The following is a 25,754-nucleotide window of genomic DNA, read 5'->3' on the forward strand; positions in this document are numbered from 1 at the left end:
AGTCACTGACGTGGTCTTCCTGTCTGGGTTGGCGCCCCCCCCTTGGGTTGTGCCATGGCGGAGATCGTTGTGGGCTATACTCGGCCTTGTCTTAGGACGGTAAGTTGGTGGTTGGAGACATCCCTCTAGTGGTGTGGGGGCTGTGCTTTGGCAAAGTGGGTGGGGTTATATCCTGCCTGTTTGGCCCTGTCCGGGGTATCATCGGATGGGGCCACAGTGTCTTCTGATCCCTCCTGTCTCAGCCTCCAGTATTTATGCTGCAGTAGTTTATGTGTCGGGGGCTAGGGTCAGTCTGTTACATCTGGAGTATTTCTCTTGTCTTATCCGGTGTCCTGTGTGTATTTAAATATGCTCTCTCTAATTCTCTCTTTCTCTCTTTCTGTCTTTCTCTCGGAGGACCTGAGCCCTAGGACCATGCCTCAGGACTACCTGGTATGATGACTCCTTGCTGTCCCCAGTCCACCTGGCCGTGCTGCTGCTCCAGTTTCAACTGTTCTGCCTGCGGCTATGGAACCCTGACCTGTTCACCGGACGTGCTTGTTGCACCCTCGACAACTACTATGATTATTATTATTTGACCATGCTGGTCATTTATGAACATTTTAACATTTTAACATTTTGACCATGTTCTGTTATAATATCCACCCTGCACAGCCAGAAGAGGACTGGCCACCCCTCATAGCCTGGTTCCTCTCTAGGTTTCTTCCTAGGTTTTTGGCCTTTCTAGGGAGTTTTTCCTAGGGAGTTTTTCCTAGCCACCGTGCTTCTTTCACATGCTTTGCTTGCTGTTTGGGGTTTTAGGCTGGGTTTCTGTACAGCACTTTGAGAATATCAGCTGATGTACGAAGGGCTATATAAAAATAAATTTGATTTGATTTGATTTGATGGTAGAATAATACTGTACGTCACTATCACACACCAGTAACCATGGTAGAATAATACTGTACATCACTATCACACACTAGTAACCACGGTAGAATAATACTGTACGTCACTATCACACACTAGTAACCATGGCAGAATAATACTGTACGTTAATATCACACACTAGTAACCATGGTAGAATAATACTGTACATCACTATCACACACTAGTAACCATGGTAGAATAATACTGTACGTCACTATCACACACTAGTAACCATGGCAGAATAATACTGTACATCCCTATCACACACTAGTAACCATGGTAGAATAATACTGTACGTTAATATCACACACTAGTAACCATGGTAGAATAATACTGTATGTTAATATCACACACTAGTAACCATGGTAGAATAATACTGTACATCACTATCACACACTAGTAACCATGGTAGAATAATACTGTACGTTAATATCACACACTAGTAACCATGGCAGAATAATACTGTACGTTAATATCACACACTAGTAACCATGGTAGAATAATACTGTACATCACTATCACACACTAGTAACCATGGTAGAATAATACTGTACGTCACTATCACACACTAGTAACCATGGCAGAATAATACTGTACATCACTATCACACACTAGTAACCATGGTGGAATAATACTGTATGTTAATATCACACACTAGTAACCATGGTAGAATAATACTGTACATCACTATCACACACTAGTAACCATGGTAGAATAATACTGTACGTTAATATCACACACTAGTAACCATGGTAGAATAATACTGTACGTCACTATCACACACTAGTAACCATGGTAGAATATTACTGTACATCACTATCACACACTAGTAACCATGGTAGAATAATACTGTATGTTAATATCACACACTAGTAACCATGGTAGAATAATACTGTACATCACTATCACACACTAGTAACCATGGTAGAATAATACTGTACGTTAATATCACACACTAGTAACCATGGTAGAATAATACTGTACATCACTATCACACACTAGTAACCATGGTAGAATAATACTGTACGTCACTATCACACACTAGTAACCATGGTAGAATTATACTGTACGTTAATATCACACACTAGTAACCATGGTAGAATAATACTGTACGTTAATATCACACACTAGTAACCATGGTAGAATAATACTGTACATCACTATCACACACTAGTAACCATGGTAGAATAATACTGTACGTTAATATCACACACTAGTAACCATGGTAGCAATAATACTGTACATCACTATCACACACTAGTAACCATGGTAGAATAATACTGTACGTCACTATCACACACTAGTAACCATGGTAGAATAATACTGCACGTCACTATCACACACTAGTAACCATGGTAGAATAATACTGTACGTTAATATCACACACTAGTAACCATGGTAGAATAATACTGTGCATCACTATCACACACTAGTAACCATGGTAGAATAATACTGTATATCACTATCACACACTAGTAACCATGGTAGAATAATACTGTATGTTAATATCACACACTAGTAACCATGGTAGAATAATACTGTACATCACTATCACACACTAGTAACCATGGTAGAATAATACTGTATATCACTATCACACACTAGTAACCATGGTAGAATAATACTGTAAGTTAATATCACACACTAGTAACCATGGTAGAATAATACTGTACGTTAATATCACACACTAGTAACCGTGGTAGAATAATACTGTACATCACTATCACACACTAGTAACCATGGTAGAATAATACTGTACGTTAATATCACACACTAGTAACCACGGTAGAATAATACTGTACGTTAATATCACACACTAGTAACCATGGTAGAATAATACTGTACGTTAATATCACACACTAGTAACCATGGTAGAATATTACTGCAATGCTAATATCACACACTAGTAACCATGGTAGAATAATACTGTACGTTACTATCACACACTAGAAACCATGGTAGAATATTACTGTACGTCACTATCACACACTAGTAACCATGGTAGAATTATACTGTACGTCACTATGACACACTAGTAACCATGGTAGAATAATACTGTAAGTTAATATCACACACTAGTAACCATGGTAGAATAATACTGTACGTTAATATCACACACTAGTAACCATGGTAGAATAATACTGTACATCACTATCACACACTAGTAACCATGGTAGAATAATACTGTACGTCACTATCACACACTAGTAACCATGGTAGAATATTACTGTACGTTAATATCACACACTAGTAACCATGGTAGAATAATACTGTACGTCACTATGACACACTAGTAACCATGGTAGAATAATACTGTACGTTAATATCACACACCAGTAACCATGGTAGAATAATACTGTACGTCACTATCACACACTAGTAACCATGATAGAATAATACTGTACGTTAATATCACACACTAGTAACCATGGTAGAATAATACTGTACGTCAATATCACACACCAGTAACCATGGTAGAATAATACTGTACGTCACTATGACACACTAGTAACCATGGTAGAATAATACTGTACATCAATATCACACACTAGTAACCATGGTAGAATAATACTGTACGTCACTATCACACACCAGTAACCATGGTAGAATAATACTGTACATCACTATCACACACTAGTAACCACGGTAGAATAATACTGTACGTCACTATCACACACTAGTAACCATGGCAGAATAATACTGTACGTTAATATCACACACTAGTAACCATGGTAGAATAATACTGTACGTCACTATCACACACTAGTAACCATGGTAGAATAATACTGTACGTCACTATGACACACTAGTAACCATGGTAGAATAATACTGTACATCACTATCACACACTAGTAACCATGGTAGAATAATACTGTACGTCACTATCACACACCAGTAACCATGGTAGAATAATACTGTACATCACTATCACACACTAGTAACCACGGTAGAATAATACTGTACGTCACTATCACACACTAGTAACCATGGCAGAATAATACTGTACGTTAATATCACACACTAGTAACCATGGTAGAATAATACTGTACATCACTATCACACACTAGTAACCATGGTAGAATAATACTGTACGTCACTATCACACACTAGTAACCATGGCAGAATAATACTGTACATCCCTATCACACACTAGTAACCATGGTAGAATAATACTGTACGTTAATATCACACACTAGTAACCATGGTAGAATAATACTGTATGTTAATATCACACACTAGTAACCATGGTAGAATAATACTGTACATCACTATCACACACTAGTAACCATGGTAGAATAATACTGTACGTTAATATCACACACTAGTAACCATGGCAGAATAATACTGTACGTTAATATCACACACTAGTAACCATGGTAGAATAATACTGTACATCACTATCACACACTAGTAACCATGGTAGAATAATACTGTACGTCACTATCACACACTAGTAACCATGGCAGAATAATACTGTACATCCCTATCACACACTAGTAACCATGGTGGAATAATACTGTATGTTAATATCACACACTAGTAACCATGGTAGAATAATACTGTACATCACTATCACACACTAGTAACCATGGTAGAATAATACTGTACGTTAATATCACACACTAGTAACCATGGTAGAATAATACTGTACGTCACTATCACACACTAGTAACCATGGTAGAATATTACTGTACATCACTATCACACACTAGTAACCATGGTAGAATAATACTGTATGTTAATATCACACACTAGTAACCATGGTAGAATAATACTGTACATCACTATCACACACTAGTAACCATGGTAGAATAATACTGTACGTTAATATCACACACTAGTAACCATGGTAGAATAATACTGTACATCACTATCACACACTAGTAACCATGGTAGAATAATACTGTACGTCACTATCACACACTAGTAACCATGGTAGAATTATACTGTATGTTAATATCACACACTAGTAACCATGGTAGAATAATACTGTACGTTAATATCACACACTAGTAACCATGGTAGAATAATACTGTACATCACTATCACACACTAGTAACCATGGTAGAATAATACTGTACGTTAATATCACACACTAGTAACCATGGTAGCAATAATACTGTACATCACTATCACACACTAGTAACCATGGTAGAATAATACTGTACGTCACTATCACACACTAGTAACCATGGTAGAATAATACTGCACGTCACTATAACACACCAGTAACCATGGTAGAATAATACTGTACGTTAATATCACACACTAGTAACCATGGTAGAATATTACTGTACGTTAATATCACACACTAGTAACCATGGTAGAATAATACTGTACGTTAATCACACACTAGAAACCATGGTAGAATATTACTGTACGTCACTATCAAACACTAGTAACCATGGTAGAATAATACTGTACGTCACTATGACACACTAGTAACCATGGTAGAATAATACTGTAAGTTAATATCACACACTAGTAACCATGGTAGAATAATACTGTACGTTAATATCACACACTAGTAACCATGGTAGAATAATACTGTACATCACTATCACACACTAGTAACCATGGTAGAATAATACTGTACGTCACTATCACACACTAGTAACCATGGTAGAATATTACTGTACGTTAATATCACACACTAGTAACCATGGTAGAATAATACTGTACGTCACTATGACACACTAGTAACCATGGTAGAATAATACTGTACGTTAATATCACACACCAGTAACCATGGTAGAATAATACTGTACGTCACTATCACACACTAGTAACCATGATAGAATAATACTGTACGTTAATATCACACACTAGTAACCATGGTAGAATAATACTGTACGTTAATATCACACACCAGTAACCATGGTAGAATAATACTGTACGTCACTATGACACACTAGTAACCATGGTAGAATAATACTGTACATCACTATCACACACTAGTAACCATGGTAGAATAATACTGTACGTCACTATCACACACCAGTAACCATGGTAGAATAATACTGTACATCACTATCACACACTAGTAACCACAGTAGAATAATACTGTACGTCACTATCACACACTAGTAACCATGGCAGAATAATACTGTACGTTAATATCACACACTAGTAACCATGGTAGAATAATACTGTACGTCACTATCACACACTAGTAACCATGGTAGAATAATACTGTACGTCACTATGACACACTAGTAACCATGGTAGAATAATACTGTACATCACTATCACACACTAGTAACCATGGTAGAATAATACTGTACGTCACTATCACACACCAGTAACCATGGTAGAATAATACTGTACATCACTATCACACACTAGTAACCACGGTAGAATAATACTGTACGTCACTATCACACACTAGTAACCATGGCAGAATAATACTGTACGTTAATATCACACACTAGTAACCATGGTAGAATAATACTGTACATCACTATCACACACTAGTAACCATGGTAGAATAATACTGTACGTCACTATCACACACTAGTAACCATGGCAGAATAATACTGTACATCCCTATCACACACTAGTAACCATGGTAGAATAATACTGTACGTTAATATCACACACTAGTAACCATGGTAGAATAATACTGTATGTTAATATCACACACTAGTAACCATGGTAGAATAATACTGTACATCACTATCACACACTAGTAACCATGGTAGAATAATACTGTACGTTAATATCACACACTAGTAACCATGGCAGAATAATACTGTACGTTAATATCACACACTAGTAACCATGGTAGAATAATACTGTACATCACTATCACACACTAGTAACCATGGTAGAATAATACTGTACGTCACTATCACACACTAGTAACCATGGCAGAATAATACTGTACATCCCTATCACACACTAGTAACCATGGTGGAATAATACTGTATGTTAATATCACACACTAGTAACCATGGTAGAATAATACTGTACATCACTATCACACACTAGTAACCATGGTAGAATAATACTGTACGTTAATATCACACACTAGTAACCATGGTAGAATAATACTGTACGTCACTATCACACACTAGTAACCATGGTAGAATATTACTGTACATCACTATCACACACTAGTAACCATGGTAGAATAATACTGTATGTTAATATCACACACTAGTAACCATGGTAGAATAATACTGTACATCACTATCACACACTAGTAACCATGGTAGAATAATACTGTACGTTAATATCACACACTAGTAACCATGGTAGAATAATACTGTACATCACTATCACACACTAGTAACCATGGTAGAATAATACTGTACGTCACTATCACACACTAGTAACCATGGTAGAATTATACTGTATGTTAATATCACACACTAGTAACCATGGTAGAATAATACTGTACGTTAATATCACACACTAGTAACCATGGTAGAATAATACTGTACATCACTATCACACACTAGTAACCATGGTAGAATAATACTGTACGTTAATATCACACACTAGTAACCATGGTAGCAATAATACTGTACATCACTATCACACACTAGTAACCATGGTAGAATAATACTGTACGTCACTATCACACACTAGTAACCATGGTAGAATAATACTGCACGTCACTATCACACACTAGTAACCATGGTAGAATAATACTGTACGTTAATATCACACACTAGTAACCATGGTAGAATAATACTGTGCATCACTATCACACACTAGTAACCATGGTAGAATAATACTGTATATCACTATCACACACTAGTAACCATGGTAGAATAATACTGTATGTTAATATCACACACTAGTAACCATGGTAGAATAATACTGTACATCACTATCACACACTAGTAACCATGGTAGAATAATACTGTACGTTAATATCACACACTAGTAACCATGGTAGAATAATACTGTATGTCACTATCACACACTAGTAACCATGGTAGAATATTACTGTACATCACTATCACACACTAGTAACCATGGTAGAATAATACTGTACGTTAATATCACACACTAGTAACCATGGTAGAATAATACTGTACGTTAATATCACACACTAGTAACCATGGTAGAATAATACTGTGCATCACTATCACACACTAGTAACCATGGTAGAATAATACTGTATATCACTATCACACACTAGTAACCATGGTAGAATAATACTGTACATCACTATCACACACTAGTAACCATGGTAGAATAATACTGTACGTCACTATCACACACTAGTAACCATGGTAGAATATTACTGTACGTTAATATCACACACTAGTAACCATGGTAGAATAATACTGTACGTCACTATGACACACTAGTAACCATGGTAGAATAATACTGTACGTTAATATCACACACCAGTAACCATGGTAGAATAATACTGTACGTCACTATCACACACTAGTAACCATGATAGAATAATACTGTACGTTAATATCACACACTAGTAACCATGGTAGAATAATACTGTACGTTAATATCACACACCAGTAACCATGGTAGAATAATACTGTACGTCACTATGACACACTAGTAACCATGGTAGAATAATACTGTACATCACTATCACACACTAGTAACCATGGTAGAATAATACTGTACGTCACTATCACACACCAGTAACCATGGTAGAATAATACTGTACATCACTATCACACACTAGTAACCACGGTAGAATAATACTGTACGTCACTATCACACACTAGTAACCATGGTAGAATAATACTGTATGTTAATATCACACACTAGTAACCATGGCAGAATAATACTGTACGTCACTATCACACACTACTAACCATGGTAGAATAATACTGTACGTTAATATCACACACTAGTAACCATGGTAGAATATTACTGTACGTTAATATCACACACTAGTAACCATGGTAGAATAATACTGTATGTCACTATCACACACTAGTAACCATGGTAGAATAATACTGTACGTTAATATCACACACTAGTAACCATGGTAGAATAATACTGTACATCAGTATCACACACTAGTAACCATGGTAGAATAATACTGTACGTCACTATCACACACTAGTAACCATGGTAGAATAATACTGTACGTCACTATCACACACTAGTAACCATGGTAGAATTATACTGTATGTTAATATCACACACTAGTAACCATGGTAGAATAATACTGTACGTTAATATCACACACTAGTAACCATGGTAGAATAATACTGTACATCACTATCACACACTAGTAACCATGGTAGAATAATACTGTACGTTAATATCACACACTAGTAACCATGGTAGCAATAATACTGTACATCACTATCACACACTAGTAACCATGGTAGAATAATACTGTACGTCACTATCACACACTAGTAACCATGGTAGAATAATACTGTACGTCACTATCACACACTAGTAACATGGTAGAATAATACTGTACGTTAATATCACACACTAGTAACCATGGTAGAATAATACTGTGCATCACTATCACACACTAGTAACCATGGTAGAATAATACTGTATATCACTATCACACACTAGTAACCATGGTAGAATAATACTGTATGTTAATATCACACACTAGTAACCATGGTAGAATAATACTGTACATCACTATCACACACTAGTAACCATGGTAGAATAATACTGTACGTTAATATCACACACTAGTAACCATGGTAGAATAATACTGTATGTCACTATCACACACTAGTAACCATGGTAGAATATTACTGTACATCACTATCACACACTAGTAACCATGGTAGAATAATACTGTACGTTAATATCACACACTAGTAACCATGGTAGAATAATACTGTACGTTAATATCACACACTAGTAACCATGGTAGAATAATACTGTGCATCACTATCACACACTAGTAACCATGGTAGAATAATACTGTATATCACTATCACACACTAGTAACCATGGTAGAATAATACTGTACGTCACTATCACACACTAGTAACCATGGTAGAATTATACTGTATGTTAATATCACACACTAGTAACCATGGTAGAATAATACTGTACGTTAACCTCTTGGGGCTAGGTGGGACGCTAGCGTGCCACCCGTGGTGCACTCCATCAACAGCAGGTGCATTTCAAGAGCGGCAAATTTGAATCCAAATAAATGTCAAAATTCAAATTTTTCAAAAATACAACTATGTTACACCATTTGAAAGATAAACATCTCCTTAATCTAACCACGTTTTACGATTTCAAAAAGGTTTTACGGCGAAAGCATAAATTTAGAGTATGTTAGGACAGTACATTTACAAGAGTTGTGTGTAATGTTTTGTCAAGTCAAAGACAGGGTCACCAAAACCATAAAACCAGCTAAAATGATACACTAACCTTTTACAATCTCCATCAGATGACACTCCTAGGACATTATGTTAGACAATGCATGCATTTTTAGTTCTATCAAGTTCATATTTATATACAAAAACAGCGTTTTACTATGGCATTGATGTTGAGGAAATCGTTCCCTCCAATAACCGGCAGTCAAGTCAGCGTCACAAATTAAATAATTAAAATTAGAAAACATTGGTAAAATATTATATTGTCATTTAAAGAATTATAGATTTACATCTTTTGAACGCAATCAACTTGCCAGATTTAAAAATAACCTTACTGGGAAATCACACTTTGCAATAATCTGAGCACTGTGCCCAGAAAAATACGCGTTGCGATACAGACTAGACGTCATGTTGGGGAGATCTAAAATCGAAAAATACTATGTAAATAATCCATTACCTTTGATTCTCTTCATCAGATGTCACTTCCAGGTATCACAGGTCCATAACGAATGTAGTTTTGTTCAAAAAAGCTCATCATTTATGTCCAAAATCTCCGTCTCGTTAGCACATGATGTAAGCCAGCCGGACTTCTCGTCATGAACGAGGGGAAAAAATATATTTCCGTTCGTTCAAACATGTCAAACGTTGTATAGCATAAATCATTAGGGCCTTTTTTAACCAGAACATGAATAATATTCAAGGTGGACGAATGCATAGCCTTTTATAACGTATTGGAACGAGGGTACCCAACATGAAGTAGCGCGCCAGGTGTCTAATGGGACATCACCGTTCCATGGCTCTTGTTCGGTCAGATCTCCCTCCAGAAGACTCAAAACACTTTGTAAAGGCTGGTGACATCTAGTGGAAGCAATAGGAAGTGCCAAAATATTCCTAAACCCCTGTGTTTTTCAATGGGATAGGTTTGAAGTCAATACAACACATCAGGTATCCACTTCCTGTCAGAAAATGTCTCAGGGTTTTGCCTGCCAAATGAGTTCTGTTATACTCACAGACACCATTCAAACAGTTTTGGAAACTTTAGAGTGTTTTCTATCCATATATAATAAGTATATGCATATTCTAGTTACTGGGTAGGATTAGTAACCAGATTAAATCGGGTACATTTTTTTTATCCAGACGTGCAAATGCTGCCCCCTAGACCCAACAGGTTAATATCACACACTAGTAACCATGGTAGAATAATACTGTACATCACTATCACACACTAGTAACCATGGTAGAATAATACTGTACGTTAATATCACACACTAGTAACCACGGTAGAATAATACTGTACGTTAATATCACACACTAGTAACCATGGTAGAATAATACTGTACGTTAATATCACACACTAGTAACCATGGTAGAATATTACTGTACGTTAATATCACACACTAGTAACCATGGTAGAATAATACTGTACGTTAATCACACACTAGAAACCATGGTAGAATATTACTGTACGTCACTATCACACACTAGTAACCATGGTAGAATAATACTGTACGTCACTATGACACACTAGTAACCATGGTAGAATAATACTGTAAGTTAATATCACACACTAGTAACCATGGTAGAATAATACTGTACGTTAATATCACACACTAGTAACCATGGTAGAATAATACTGTACATCACTATCACACACTAGTAACCATGGTAGAATAATACTGTACGTCACTATCACACACTAGTAACCATGGTAGAATATTACTGTACGTTAATATCACACACTAGTAACCATGGTAGAATAATACTGTACGTCACTATGACACACTAGTAACCATGGTAGAATAATACTGTACGCGTTAATATCACACACCAGTAACCATGGTAGAATAATACTGTACGTCACTATCACACACTAGTAACCATGATAGAATAATACTGTACGTTAATATCACACACTAGTAACCATGGTAGAATAATACTGTACGTTAATATCACACACCAGTAACCATGGTAGAATAATACTGTACGTCACTATGACACACTAGTAACCATGGTAGAATAATACTGTACATCACTATCACACACTAGTAACCATGGTAGAATAATACTGTACGTCACTATCACACACCAGTAACCATGGTAGAATAATACTGTACATCACTATCACACACTAGTAACCACGGTAGAATAATACTGTACGTCACTATCACACACTAGTAACCATGGCAGAATAATACTGTACGTTAATATCACACACTAGTAACCATGGTAGAATAATACTGTACGTCACTATCACACACTAGTAACCATGGTAGAATAATACTGTACGTCACTATGACACACTAGTAACCATGGTAGAATAATACTGTACATCACTATCACACACTAGTAACCATGGTAGAATAATACTGTACGTCACTATCACACACCAGTAACCATGGTAGAATAATACTGTACATCACTATCACACACTAGTAACCACGGTAGAATAATACTGTACGTCACTATCACACACTAGTAACCATGGCAGAATAATACTGTACGTTAATATCACACACTAGTAACCATGGTAGAATAATACTGTACATCACTATCACACACTAGTAACCATGGTAGAATAATACTGTACGTCACTATCACACACTAGTAACCATGGCAGAATAATACTGTACATCCCTATCACACACTAGTAACCATGGTAGAATAATACTGTACGTTAATATCACACACTAGTAACCATGGTAGAATAATACTGTATGTTAATATCACACACTAGTAACCATGGTAGAATAATACTGTACATCACTATCACACACTAGTAACCATGGTAGAATAATACTGTACGTTAATATCACACACTAGTAACCATGGCAGAATAATACTGTACGTTAATATCACACACTAGTAACCATGGTAGAATAATACTGTACATCACTATCACACACTAGTAACCATGGTAGAATAATACTGTACGTCACTATCACACACTAGTAACCATGGCAGAATAATACTGTACATCCCTATCACACACTAGTAACCATGGTGGAATAATACTGTATGTTAATATCACACACTAGTAACCATGGTAGAATAATACTGTACATCACTATCACACACTAGTAACCATGGTAGCATAATACTGTACGTTAATATCACACACTAGTAACCATGGTAGAATAATACTGTACGTCACTATCACACACTAGTAACCATGGTAGAATATTACTGTACATCACTATCACACACTAGTAACCATGGTAGAATAATACTGTATGTTAATATCACACACTAGTAACCATGGTAGAATAATACTGTACATCACTATCACACACTAGTAACCATGGTAGAATAATACTGTACGTTAATATCACACACTAGTAACCATGGTAGAATAATACTGTACATCACTATCACACACTAGTAACCATGGTAGAATAATACTGTACGTCACTATCACACACTAGTAACCATGGTAGAATTATACTGTATGTTAATATCACACACTAGTAACCATGGTAGAATAATACTGTACGTTAATATCACACACTAGTAACCATGGTAGAATAATACTGTACATCACTATCACACACTAGTAACCATGGTAGAATAATACTGTACGTTAATATCACACACTAGTAACCATGGTAGCAATAATACTGTACATCACTATCACACACTAGTAACCATGGTAGAATAATACTGTACGTCACTATCACACACTAGTAACCATGGTAGAATAATACTGCACGTCACTATCACACACTAGTAACCATGGTAGAATAATACTGTACGTTAATATCACACACTAGTAACCATGGTAGAATAATACTGTGCATCACTATCACACACTAGTAACCATGGTAGAATAATACTGTATATCACTATCACACACTAGTAACCATGGTAGAATAATACTGTATGTTAATATCACACACTAGTAACCATGGTAGAATAATACTGTACATCACTATCACACACTAGTAACCATGGTAGAATAATACTGTACGTTAATATCACACACTAGTAACCATGGTAGAATAATACTGTACGTCACTATCACACACTAGTAACCATGGTAGAATATTACTGTACATCACTATCACACACTAGTAACCATGGTAGAATAATACTGTACGTTAATATCACACACTAGTAACCATGGTAGAATAATACTGTACATCACTATCACACACTAGTAACCATGGTAGAATAATACTGTACGTCACTATCACACACTAGTAACCATGGTAGAATTATACTGTATGTTAATATCACACACTAGTAACCATGGTAGAATAATACTGTACATCACTATCACACACTAGTAACCATGGTAGAATAATACTGTACGTTAATATCACACACTAGTAACCATGGTAGAATAATACTGTACGTCACTATCACACACTAGTAACCATGGTAGAATATTACTGTACATCACTATCACACACTAGTAACCATGGTAGAATAATACTGTACGTTAATATCACACACTAGTAACCATGGTAGAATAATACTGTACATCACTATCACACACTAGTAACCATGGTAGAATAATACTGTACGTTAATATCACACACTAGTAACCATGGTAGAATAATACTGTACATCAGTATCACACACTAGTAACCATGGTAGAATAATACTGTACGTCACTATCACACACTAGTAACCATGGTAGAATAATACTGTACGTCACTATCACACACTAGTAACCATGGTAGAATTATACTGTATGTTAATATCACACACTAGTAACCATGGTAGAATAATACTGTACGTTAATATCACACACTAGTAACCATGGTAGAATAATACTGTACATCACTATCACACACTAGTAACCATGGTAGAATAATACTGTACGTTAATATCACACACTAGTAACCATGGTAGCAATAATACTGTACATCACTATCACACACTAGTAACCATGGTAGAATAATACTGTACGTCACTATCACACACTAGTAACCATGGTAGAATAATACTGTACGTCACTATCACACACTAGTAACATGGTAGAATAATACTGTACGTTAATATCACACACTAGTAACCATGGTAGAATAATACTGTGCATCACTATCACACACTAGTAACCATGGTAGAATAATACTGTATATCACTATCACACACTAGTAACCATGGTAGAATAATACTGTATGTTAATATCACACACTAGTAACCATGGTAGAATAATACTGTACATCACTATCACACACTAGTAACCATGGTAGAATAATACTGTACGTTAATATCACACACTAGTAACCATGGTAGAATAATACTGTATGTCACTATCACACACTAGTAACCATGGTAGAATATTACTGTACATCACTATCACACACTAGTAACCATGGTAGAATAATACTGTACCTTAATATCACACACTAGTAACCATGGTAGAATAATACTGTACCGTTAATATCACACACTAGTAACCATGGTAGAATAATACTGTGCATCACTATCACACACTAGTAACCATGGTAGAATAATACTGTATATCACTATCACACACTAGTAACCATGGTAGAATAATACTGTACGTCACTATCACACACTAGTAACCATGGTAGAATTATACTGTATGTTAATATCACACACTAGTAACCATGGTAGAATAATACTGTACGTTAATATCACACACTAGTAACCATGGTAGAATAATACTGTACATCACTATCACACACTAGTAACCATGGTAGAATAATACTGTATGTTAATATCACACACTAGTAACCATGGTAGAATAATACTGTACATCACTATCACACACTAGTAACCATGGTAGAATAATACTGTACGTCACTATCACACACTAGTAACCATGGTAGAATAATACTGTACGTCACTATCACACACTAGTAACCATGGTAGAATAATACTCTACGTTAATATCACACACTAGTAACCATGGTAGAATAATACTGTGCATCACTATCACACACTAGTAACCATGGTAGAATAATACTGTATATCACTATCACACACTAGTAACCATGGTAGAATAATACTGTATGTTAATATCACACACTAGTAACCATGGCAGAATAATACTGTACGTCACTATCACACACTACTAACCATGGTAGAATAATACTGTACGTTAATATCACACACTAGTAACCATGGTAGAATATTACTGTACGTTAATATCACACACTAGTAACCATGGTAGAATAATACTGTATGTCACTATCACACACTAGTAACCATGGTAGAATAATACTGTACGTTAATATCACACACTAGTAACCATGGTAGAATAATACTGTACATCAGTATCACACACTAGTAACCATGGTAGAATTATACTGTATGTTAATATCACACACTAGTAACCATGGTAGAATAATACTGTCGTTAATATCACACACTAGTAACCATGGTAGAATAATACTGTACATCACTATCACACACTAGTAACCATGGTAGAATAATACTGTATGCGTTAATATCACACACTAGTAACCATGGTAGCAATAATACTGTACATCACTATCACACACTAGTAACCATGGTAGAATAATACTGTACGTCACTATCACACACTAGTAACCATGGTAGAATAATACTGTACGTCACTATCACACACTAGTAACATGGTAGAATAATACTGTACGTTAATATCACACACTAGTAACCATGGTAGAATAATACTGTGCATCACTATCACACACTAGTAACCATGGTAGAATAATACTGTATATCACTATCACACACTAGTAACCATGGTAGAATAATACTGTATGTTAATATCACACACTAGTAACCATGGTAGAATAATACTGTACATCACTATCACACACTAGTAACCATGGTAGAATAATACTGTAATGCTAATATCACACACTAGTAACCATGGTAGAATAATACTGTATGTCACTATCACACACTAGTAACCATGGTAGAATATTACTGTACATCACTATCACACACTAGTAACCATGGTAGAATAATACTGTACATCACTATCAGACACTAGTAACCATGGTAGAATAAGTTATCTTCTTCTCTCTCTTTAGTATGTAGGCAGGGATGTCACTACTAGTGACAGAGTGACACTGAGAAGTTCAGTCATTGTCATAAAGAGGGGACAGAGGACAGGGGACAGAGGGAACAGGGGACAGAGGACAGGGGACAGAGGACAGGGGACAGAGGACAGGGGACACTGAGAAGTTCAGTCCTTGTCATAAAGAGGGGACAGGGGGGACAGAGGACAGGGGACAGGGCTCTTTTCCTCTCTTCTTTCTGCCATTCATTCTCTGCTCTGTAACAAGGTGAAAAAACCCTCCCACCCTCCAACTCTAACTTTCTCTCTTTCTCTGTCTCTCCTCCTATTATTTTCCTCCCCTCCTTTCTCTCGCTCTTTCTCCATTCCTCTCCTCCCCCTTTCTCTCCCTTTTCTCCTAGCTCTCCCTCTCCGGTCCTCTCTCTCCCTATCCCCTCTTCCTCCATCTCTCCACCCTCCTCTCTTCAGTCCCCTCTCTCTCTCTCCCCTCCTTTCTCTCTCTCCATTATTCTCCTCTCTTCAGTCCCCCTCTCTCTCTCTCTCTCTCTCTCCTCTCTCTCCATTCTTCTCCTCTCTTCAGTCCCCTTTCTCTCTCTCTCTCTCTCTCTCTCTCACTACCCTCCTTTCTCTCTCTCCATTCTTCTCCTATCTTCAGTCCCCTCTCTCTCTCTCTCTCTCCTCTCTCTCCATTCTTCTCCTCTCTTCAGTCCCCTTTCTCTCTCCATTCTTCTCCTCTCTCATCTCATCAGTCCTGTCCTCTCCTGACAGAGGGAGGATTAAAACACGGATGGACGTATCGCTGCTATCCAGATCCTGTTCCACAACACATTGATATTCACGGTTACACCTCTGCTACTGCAAGGTTAAGAGCCATCTATATGATTACAGCCTACTGGGGCTTTGTCCTCTACAACTGCTGCTATTCAACAGACTCTAAACCACACACGTTTCACACCATCAATTCATATAGAGAGACAGAGGAGGAGGGAGAGATAGAAGGAAAGAGAGGGAGAGAGATACACAGAGGAAGAGAGGGAGAGATACACAGAGGAAGAGAGGGAGAGATACACAAAGGAAGAGAGAGAGAGAGAGAGAGAGATACACAGAGGAAGAGAGAGCGAGAGAGAGAGAGATACACAGAGGAAGAGAGAGAGAGAGAGAGAGAGAGAGAGGGAGAGAGAGAGAGAGAGAGAGAGAGGGAGAGAGACACAGAGGAAGAGAGAGAGAGATACACAGAGGAAGAGAGATAGAGAGATACACAGAGGAAGAGAGAGAGAGAGAGAGAGAGAGAGAGGGAGAGAGACACAGAGGAAGAGAGAGAGAGAGATACACAGAGGAAGAGAGATCGAGAGATACACAGAGGAAGAGAGAGAGAGAGAGAGAGGGAGAGAGAGAGAGAGAGAAAGAGAGATACACAGAGGTAGAGCATGGTGTTTACAACGCCAGCATGGTGTGTGCAACGCCAGGGTTGTGGGTTCGATTCCCACGGGGTGCCAGTACAAAAAAAAAAAAATGTATGTATGAAATGTATGCATTCACTACTGTAAGTCGCTCAGGATAAGAGAGTCTGCTAAATGACTAAAATGTCGAAAGAGTGAGAGACAGAGAGAGAGAGAGAGAGAGAGAGAGAGAGAGAAATAGAGAGAGAGACAGAGAGAGAGAGAGAGAGAGAGAGAGAGAGAGAGATACACAGAGGGAGAGAGAGAGAGAGAGAGAGAGAGATACACAGAGGAAGAGAGAGAGAGAGAGAGAGAGAGAGAGAGAGAGATACACAGAGGGAGAGAGAGATACACAGAGGGAGAGAGAGATACACAGAGGAAGAGAGAGAGAGGGAGAGAGAAAGAGAGAGAGAGAGAGAGAGAGAGTGTCTGAGCTATGTGTGTGTCCTTCTGTGCATGTATATTGATGTGTGTGTGTGTGTGTGTGTGTGTGTGTGTGTGTGTGTGGAATACCTTGAGCAGCTTAGCGTGCAGCAACAGTGTGTAGGCAGCTTCAGTGTAGTTGTCACACTCCTTGTGGAGGTCACACAGCTTGTACAGGTACCTGTCCAGACAGAGGACACATGAGTCAACGGTACACACCTTGGTGGGCTTCAATATGACGTCGCCATGGTGACAACGGACAGAGACAAGTCAACTGTGTCTGGACTAGTCCCCTAGTCACTATATATGGAATCGGGTGGGTCCTGGTCAATAGTAGTGCACTATATATAGGGAATAGGGTGCTGGTCTATAGTAGTGCACTATATAGGGAATAGGCTGCTGGTCAATAGTAGTGCACTATATAGGGAATAGGGTGCTGGTCAATAGTAGTGCACTATATAGGGAATAGGGTGCTGGTCAATAGTAGTGCACTATATAGGGAATAGGGTGCTGGTCAATAGTAGTGCACTATATAGGGAATAGGGTGCTGGTCAATAGTAGTGCACTATATAGGGAATAGGGTGAGTCCTGGTCAATAGTAGTGCACTATATAGGGAATAGGGTGCTGTCAATAGTAGTGGGGCTGACTGACGGACCGCTGGGGCTGACTGACGGACCGCTGGGGCTGACTGATGGACTGCTAGGGCTGACTGACGGACAGAGGGACTGAGTACAAAAACACCTGGCCTTGACTTCACAGAGGGACTGAGGACAAAAACACCTGGCCTTGACTTCACAGAGGGACTGAGGACAAAAACACCTGGCCTTGACTTCACAGAGGGACTGAGGACAAAAACACCTGGCCTTGACTTCACAGAGGGACTGAGTACAAAAACACCTGGCCTTGACTTCACAGAGGGACTGAGTACAAAAACACCCGGCCTTGACTTCACAGAGGGACTGAGGACAAAAACACCTGGCCTTGACTTCACAGAGGGACTGAGTACAAACACACCCGGCCTTGACTTCACAGAGGGACTGAGGACAAAAACACCTGGCCTTGACTTCACAGAGGGACTGAGTACAAAAACACCTGGCCTTGACTTCACAGAGGGACTGAGTACAAACACACCTGGCCTTGACTTCACAGAGGGACTGAGTACAAAAACACCTGGCCTTGACTTCACAGAGGGACTGAGTACAAAAACACCTGGCCTTGACTTCACAGAGGGACTGAGTACAAAAGAACAACAGAAAAGTGTATTTGAGGAAAATGATGATGAAGAGCTCTTCCTACCTGATGTACATCTCTTCTCTCTCTATCTCCTTGTAGAAGTTCTGAGGATGAAAACATTGAAATAGTTTAACAAAACTGAAATGCTTTAAGTACTAAAGTGAAATAGCGACAACAAATCGCAACAATACCAAACATGAATGTTATGCAGCTGGTGTTTAAATCTCAAATGTCTTTCCAACAGTTGGAAAGTAAACTGTCAGTCACAATAAGACAGGTAACTCTAAGCTAGGCATCGCAGCAGGACGCAGCCAGACATCTGTCCACAACGGAACAGGACAGAACAGTGTGTGTCTCTCCTACCAGCACGTTGACAGTGCAGCTCATTCGGTTCTCCTTGTTCTCATCGTGCATGATAGTCCTGTAGTCCAGGAGTCTCTCCAACAGACGAACCACCAGGCTTACAAAGTTCTCCCCACTCTTAGACAGGTACTTGTGTTTCCTGCAGTGTTCCAACAGACTGGGGAGAGAGGTGAGGGAGAGAGAGGGGAGAGAGAGAGGAGGGAGAGAGAGGGGAGAGAGGTGAGGGAGAGAGGGGAGAGGGAGAGAGGGGAGGGAGAGAGGGGAGAGGGAGAGAGGGGAGGGAGAGAGGGCGAGAGAAAGGGGAGAGGGAGAGAGGTGAGGAAGAGAGGTGAGGGAGAGAGGTGAGGAAGAGAGGTGAGGGAGAGGGGAGAAAGGAGGGAGAGGGGAGAGGAAGAGAGATGAGGGGGAGAGAGGGGGGGAGGGAGATAGGTGAGGGGGAGAGAGGTGAGTGGGAGAAAGGGGGGGAGGGGGGAGGGAGAGAGGTGAGGGGGAGAGAGGGGAGAGGGGAGAAAGGAGGGAGAGGGGAGAGGGAGAGAGGTGAGGGGGAGAGAGGGGGGAGGGAGATAGGTGAGGGGGAGAGAGGTGAGTGGGAGAGAGGGGGGGAGGGGGAGGGAGAGAGGTGAGGGGGAGAGAGGGGGGGAGGGAGAGAGGGGAGAGAGAGGGGAGAAAGATAAGATAATTACAAAAAGATAATTACTTGACACATTGGAAAGAATTAACAAAAAAACTAAGCAAACTATAAAGTTATTTGGCCCTAAACAGAGAGTAAATAGTGGCAGAATACCTGACCAATGTGACTGACCCAAACTTAAGGAAAGCTTTGACTATGTACAGACCCAGTTAGCAAAACCTTGCTATTGAGAAAGGCCACCGTAGGCAGACCTGGCTCCCAAGAGAAGACAGGCTCTGTCACACTGACCTTCATTTACTGTCAGAGACAAGAGAAGCCTGGCTCTCAAGAGAAGACAGGCTATGTGCACACTGCCCACAAAATGAGGTGGAAGCTGAGCTGCACTTCCTAACCTCCTGCCCAATGTATGACCATATTAGAGACACATATTTCCCTCAGATCACACAGAGCCACAAAGAATTTGAAAACAAATCAATCATTAATAAACTTCCATATCTGTTTGTGACCCGTTGCCATGAGAAAAGGGCAACCAGTGTAGCACAAACATCATTGTAATTACAACCTATATATATCTGTTTTATTTATTTGACCTATACTGGCACATTGTTACAACACTGTACATAGCCAATAATATAACATTTAAAATGTCTATATTCTTTTAAAACTTTTGTGAGTGTAATGTTTACTAATGTTTCCCCTGTTCATTTCCCTTTTGTTTATTATCTATTTCACTTGCTTTGGCAACCTAAACATATGTTTCCCATGTCAATAAAGCCATTAAATTAAATTGAGAGAGAGATGAGGAGAGAGGACAGACAGACAGACAGACAGACAGACAGACAGACAGACAGACAGACAGACAGACAGACAGACAGACAGACAGACAGACAGACAGACAGACAGACAGCATCACTCACATCTTGTGGAAGAGGACTTTGTACTGCTCGTCTCCTCTGCCTCCCTCCACCTCGTGATCCAGTTTGGTGATGATCTCATTCTCAAACTGCAATTAGAAAGCAGCCATTCATAATCAGCACAGCTCATTTTTCTATTCATTAGTCTCTATCCTCTCTCACTCTTTCTGCCTCCCTCGCTCTCTCTTTCCAACACTCTCTCTCCTCTTTCCCTCTCTCTCTCTTTCCCCCCAGTCTATCCCTCTCTTTCCCACCATCTCTCTCCTCCCCCCATCTCTTCTCTCTCTCCTGGTTGAGAGGACCTCTCCTCTTGGTTTAATCACCTCTCTTTCCCACCATCTCTCTCCTCCCCCGTCTCTTCTCTCTCTCCTGGATGAGAGGACCTCTCCTCTTGGTTTAATCACCTCTCTTTCCCCCCAGTCTATCCCTCTCTTTCCCACCATCTCTCTCCTCCCCCACATCTCTTCTCTCTCTCCTGGTTGAGAGGACCTCTCCTCTTGGTTTAATCACCTCTCTTTCCCACCATCTCTCTCCTCCCCCCGTCTCTTCTCTCTTTCCTGGATGAGAGGACCTCTCCTCTTGGTTTAATCACCTCTCTTTCAGCCTGGTGGACTGTGAGCTCATATTAAATCACTTCATTATCAGTCTGATGACTCTCACTAACTTCTCTTTATCTGCCTGTGATTGGCTATGGCTGAGCAGGGAGCCAGAGGAGCAAGGCCATGACAGGAAGACACATTCTCTAATACGCTCTCTTTTCCTCTCTCTCTTTTCCTCTCTCTTTTCCTCTCTCTCTCTTTTCCTCTCGCTCTTTTACTCCCTTCTTCCCTCTCTCTCTCTTTTCCTCTCTCTCTTTTCCTCTCTCTCTTTTCCTCCCATCTTCCCAGCTGAGCAGGGAGCATGCCAACAGCAGAAAGCATCTCCTCTTGTTCCCTTATTCCCTCTCTCTCTCCTTCTTCTTCTTCTTCCCAGAAAGACGACAGAAGGAAGGTAAGCCGGCACATCCATTTATAGTGGTTCGTTTGCTCCAACGTGGACTGCCTGCTTGATGTGCTGCTGCTGCTGTGTCAGTCAGGAGAGACGGCTCGCTCTGGAGGAAGAGAGGCAACTCTCTCTCTCTCTGCTAAGTTTTACACTGCAGACTAGAAAGCCATTTGTATATGTCCCAAATGGCTCCCTATTCCCTATATAGTGCACTACAGGTCCTGGTCAAAAGTAGTACACTATTATTCCATATAGGGCCTGGTCAGAAGTAGTGCACTACTACCCTAGAGGTCCTGATCTAATGTAGTGCACTATATAGGGAATATGGTGCCATTTGGGATGCAAAAAAGTGAAATTGATCCTATTTCACTGTAGAGGGGATATAAGAGGATGTAGTCATTCCCAAAGAGTCACGTCCTGACTGCCTGACACTAACTTTATTACCAGGGCTCCCCTTCACTCCCAAATCTAACAGACTGACTGTTCCAACTGGCACCCTATTCCCTTTATAGTGCACTACTCCCTATAGGGCCTGGTCTAAAGTAGTGCACTACTCCCTATAGAGCCTGGTCAAACGTAGTGCACTACTCCCTATAGGGCCTGATCAAAAGTAGTGCACTACTCCCTATAGGCCCTGGTCAAAAGTAGTGCACTACTCCCTATAGGGCCTGGTCAAAAGTAGTGCACTATAAAGGGAATAGTGTGCCAGTGGAGACAACATGTACTTCTACACTGGCTAGGAGGATTTGGGAGACAGCCTGTACTTCTACACTGACTGGGAGGATTTGGGAGACAGCCTGTACTTCTACACTGACTGGGAGGATTTGGGAGACAGCCTGTACTTCTACACTGACTGGGAGGATTTGGGAGACAGCCTGTACTTCTACACTGACTGGGAGGATTTGGGAGACAGCCTGTACTTCTACACTGACTGGGAGGATTTGGGAGACAGCCTGTACTTCTACACTGACTGGGAGGATTTGGGAGACAGCCTGTACTTCTACACTGACTGGGAGGATTTGGGAGACAGCCTGTACTTCTACACTGACTGGGAGGATTTGGGAGACAGCCTGTACTTCTACACTGACTGGGAGGATTTGGGAGACAGCCTGTACTTCTACACTGACTGGGAGGATTTGGGAGACAGCCACAGGACAGGCCTCTGCTTCAGTACAACTTCAAAATGGCATCAATGGAAGAGGAAGTCAAAGCAGATACAGTACAGATAATTCTGCAGGAGACTGGGTTAGACTTGGAACGTAATACCAACGAAACAAACAGTCACCTACAAGCTACATGAACAAACACATGTTTCTGAAGTCTAGCCTGTGGATATACACATGGACATACTGTTCTGTAGCAGACAAGAGACTTAGACATTTGATTGGTGGAACACCACATGTGACCAATGGGATATCACTAAGGTGAAGAGGGGGTGAAATTTGGAAGACGGCATAATATGAAGTCCTCTTCCTGTCACCTGGTCGTAATAAGGGCAGTACATGGGCTTGACAACGCTACATTAAAACTACATTATGAGTCAATTCATAGCTGGAAACATTTACCCACATTACATTTGTCTCCAGGGAGGCTAAGGTTTTAGAGTTTTTACCACTCGTCCTTGACGCTGTGCTTCTGCTTGCTCTTTGGGGTCAACGTGGGGTTATTGTAAACCCTTCTTGTTGAAACTAATGATTTATCAATCCATCTGATTGATTGGTAGATCTGACTGATTGATTAATATACTGACTGACTGACTGATTGATTGACTGGCTGACTGATTGACCGGCTGATTGACCGGCTGATTGACTGGCTGATTGACCGGCTGATTGACCGGCTGATTGACCGGCTGATTGATCGACAGACTGGCTGACTGACTGATACAGACCCGTTGGAAGCTGCATGTGAAGTGGAATTCACACTGCATCATGTCGAAGAAGATGGGGATGGTAGCTTTCCTCAGCTCTATCTCTGGGACCAGAGTCATCTCTAGGATGGGACCCACCATCTCTGGGATGAACTTGATCTTGTGTGGACCTGGGGAGAGATAAAACTTCATCAAATATCTTAGCTCCTGCAGAGGCGGCAGGTAGCCTAGTGGTTAGAGCGTTGGGCCAACCGAAAGGTTGCTGGATCGAATCCCTGAGCTGACAAGGTACAAAAATCTGTCGTTCTGCCCCTGAACAAGGCAGTTAACCCACTGTTCCCCGGTAGGCCGTCATTGTAAATAAGAATTTGTTCTTAACTGACTTGCCTAGTTAAATAAAGGTTAAATAATAAAACACAAATGGCTAGAGCATGGCACTTCAAGGCCATGATAATGGGTTGAATTCCCAGGACCACCCATACATTTTTACATTTACATTTTAGTCATTTAGCAGATGCTCTTATCCAGAGCGACTTACAGTAGTGAATGCCTACATTTCATAAATGTTTTTCTCCGTACTGGTCCCCCGTGGGAATCGAACCCACAACCCTGGCGTTGCAAACACCATGCTCTACCAACTGAACCACACGGGACCACATACATACATTTAACAGAATAATTCTGCACTTTGGATAAAACAGTCTGCTAAATGGCA

General features: G+C 39.7%; 1 protein-coding gene across 7 annotated transcripts in view; it reads right to left on the reverse strand.

The window, feature by feature from the left end:
- LOC106591860 (dedicator of cytokinesis protein 1) overlaps positions 1 to 25,754 on the reverse strand; it is a 723,705-nt gene that overhangs the window by 259,395 nt on the left and 438,556 nt on the right. For all 7 annotated transcript variants that reach the window (XM_045687698.1, XM_045687691.1, XM_045687686.1 and 4 more), the window contains exons 33-37: positions 25,061 to 25,209; positions 22,192 to 22,277; positions 20,644 to 20,800; positions 20,344 to 20,384; positions 19,137 to 19,227 (exon numbers count right to left, since the gene is read on the reverse strand). In XM_045687698.1, coding sequence (XP_045543654.1) covers positions 19,137 to 19,227; positions 20,344 to 20,384; positions 20,644 to 20,800; positions 22,192 to 22,277; positions 25,061 to 25,209 — 524 coding nt within the window. The remainder of the gene's footprint in view (positions 1 to 19,136; positions 19,228 to 20,343; positions 20,385 to 20,643; positions 20,801 to 22,191; positions 22,278 to 25,060; positions 25,210 to 25,754) is intronic.

The sequence above is a fragment of the Salmo salar genome, chromosome ssa01 (assembly GCF_905237065.1).
Source record: "Salmo salar chromosome ssa01, Ssal_v3.1, whole genome shotgun sequence".
Taxonomy (NCBI): Eukaryota; Metazoa; Chordata; class Actinopteri; order Salmoniformes; family Salmonidae; genus Salmo; species Salmo salar.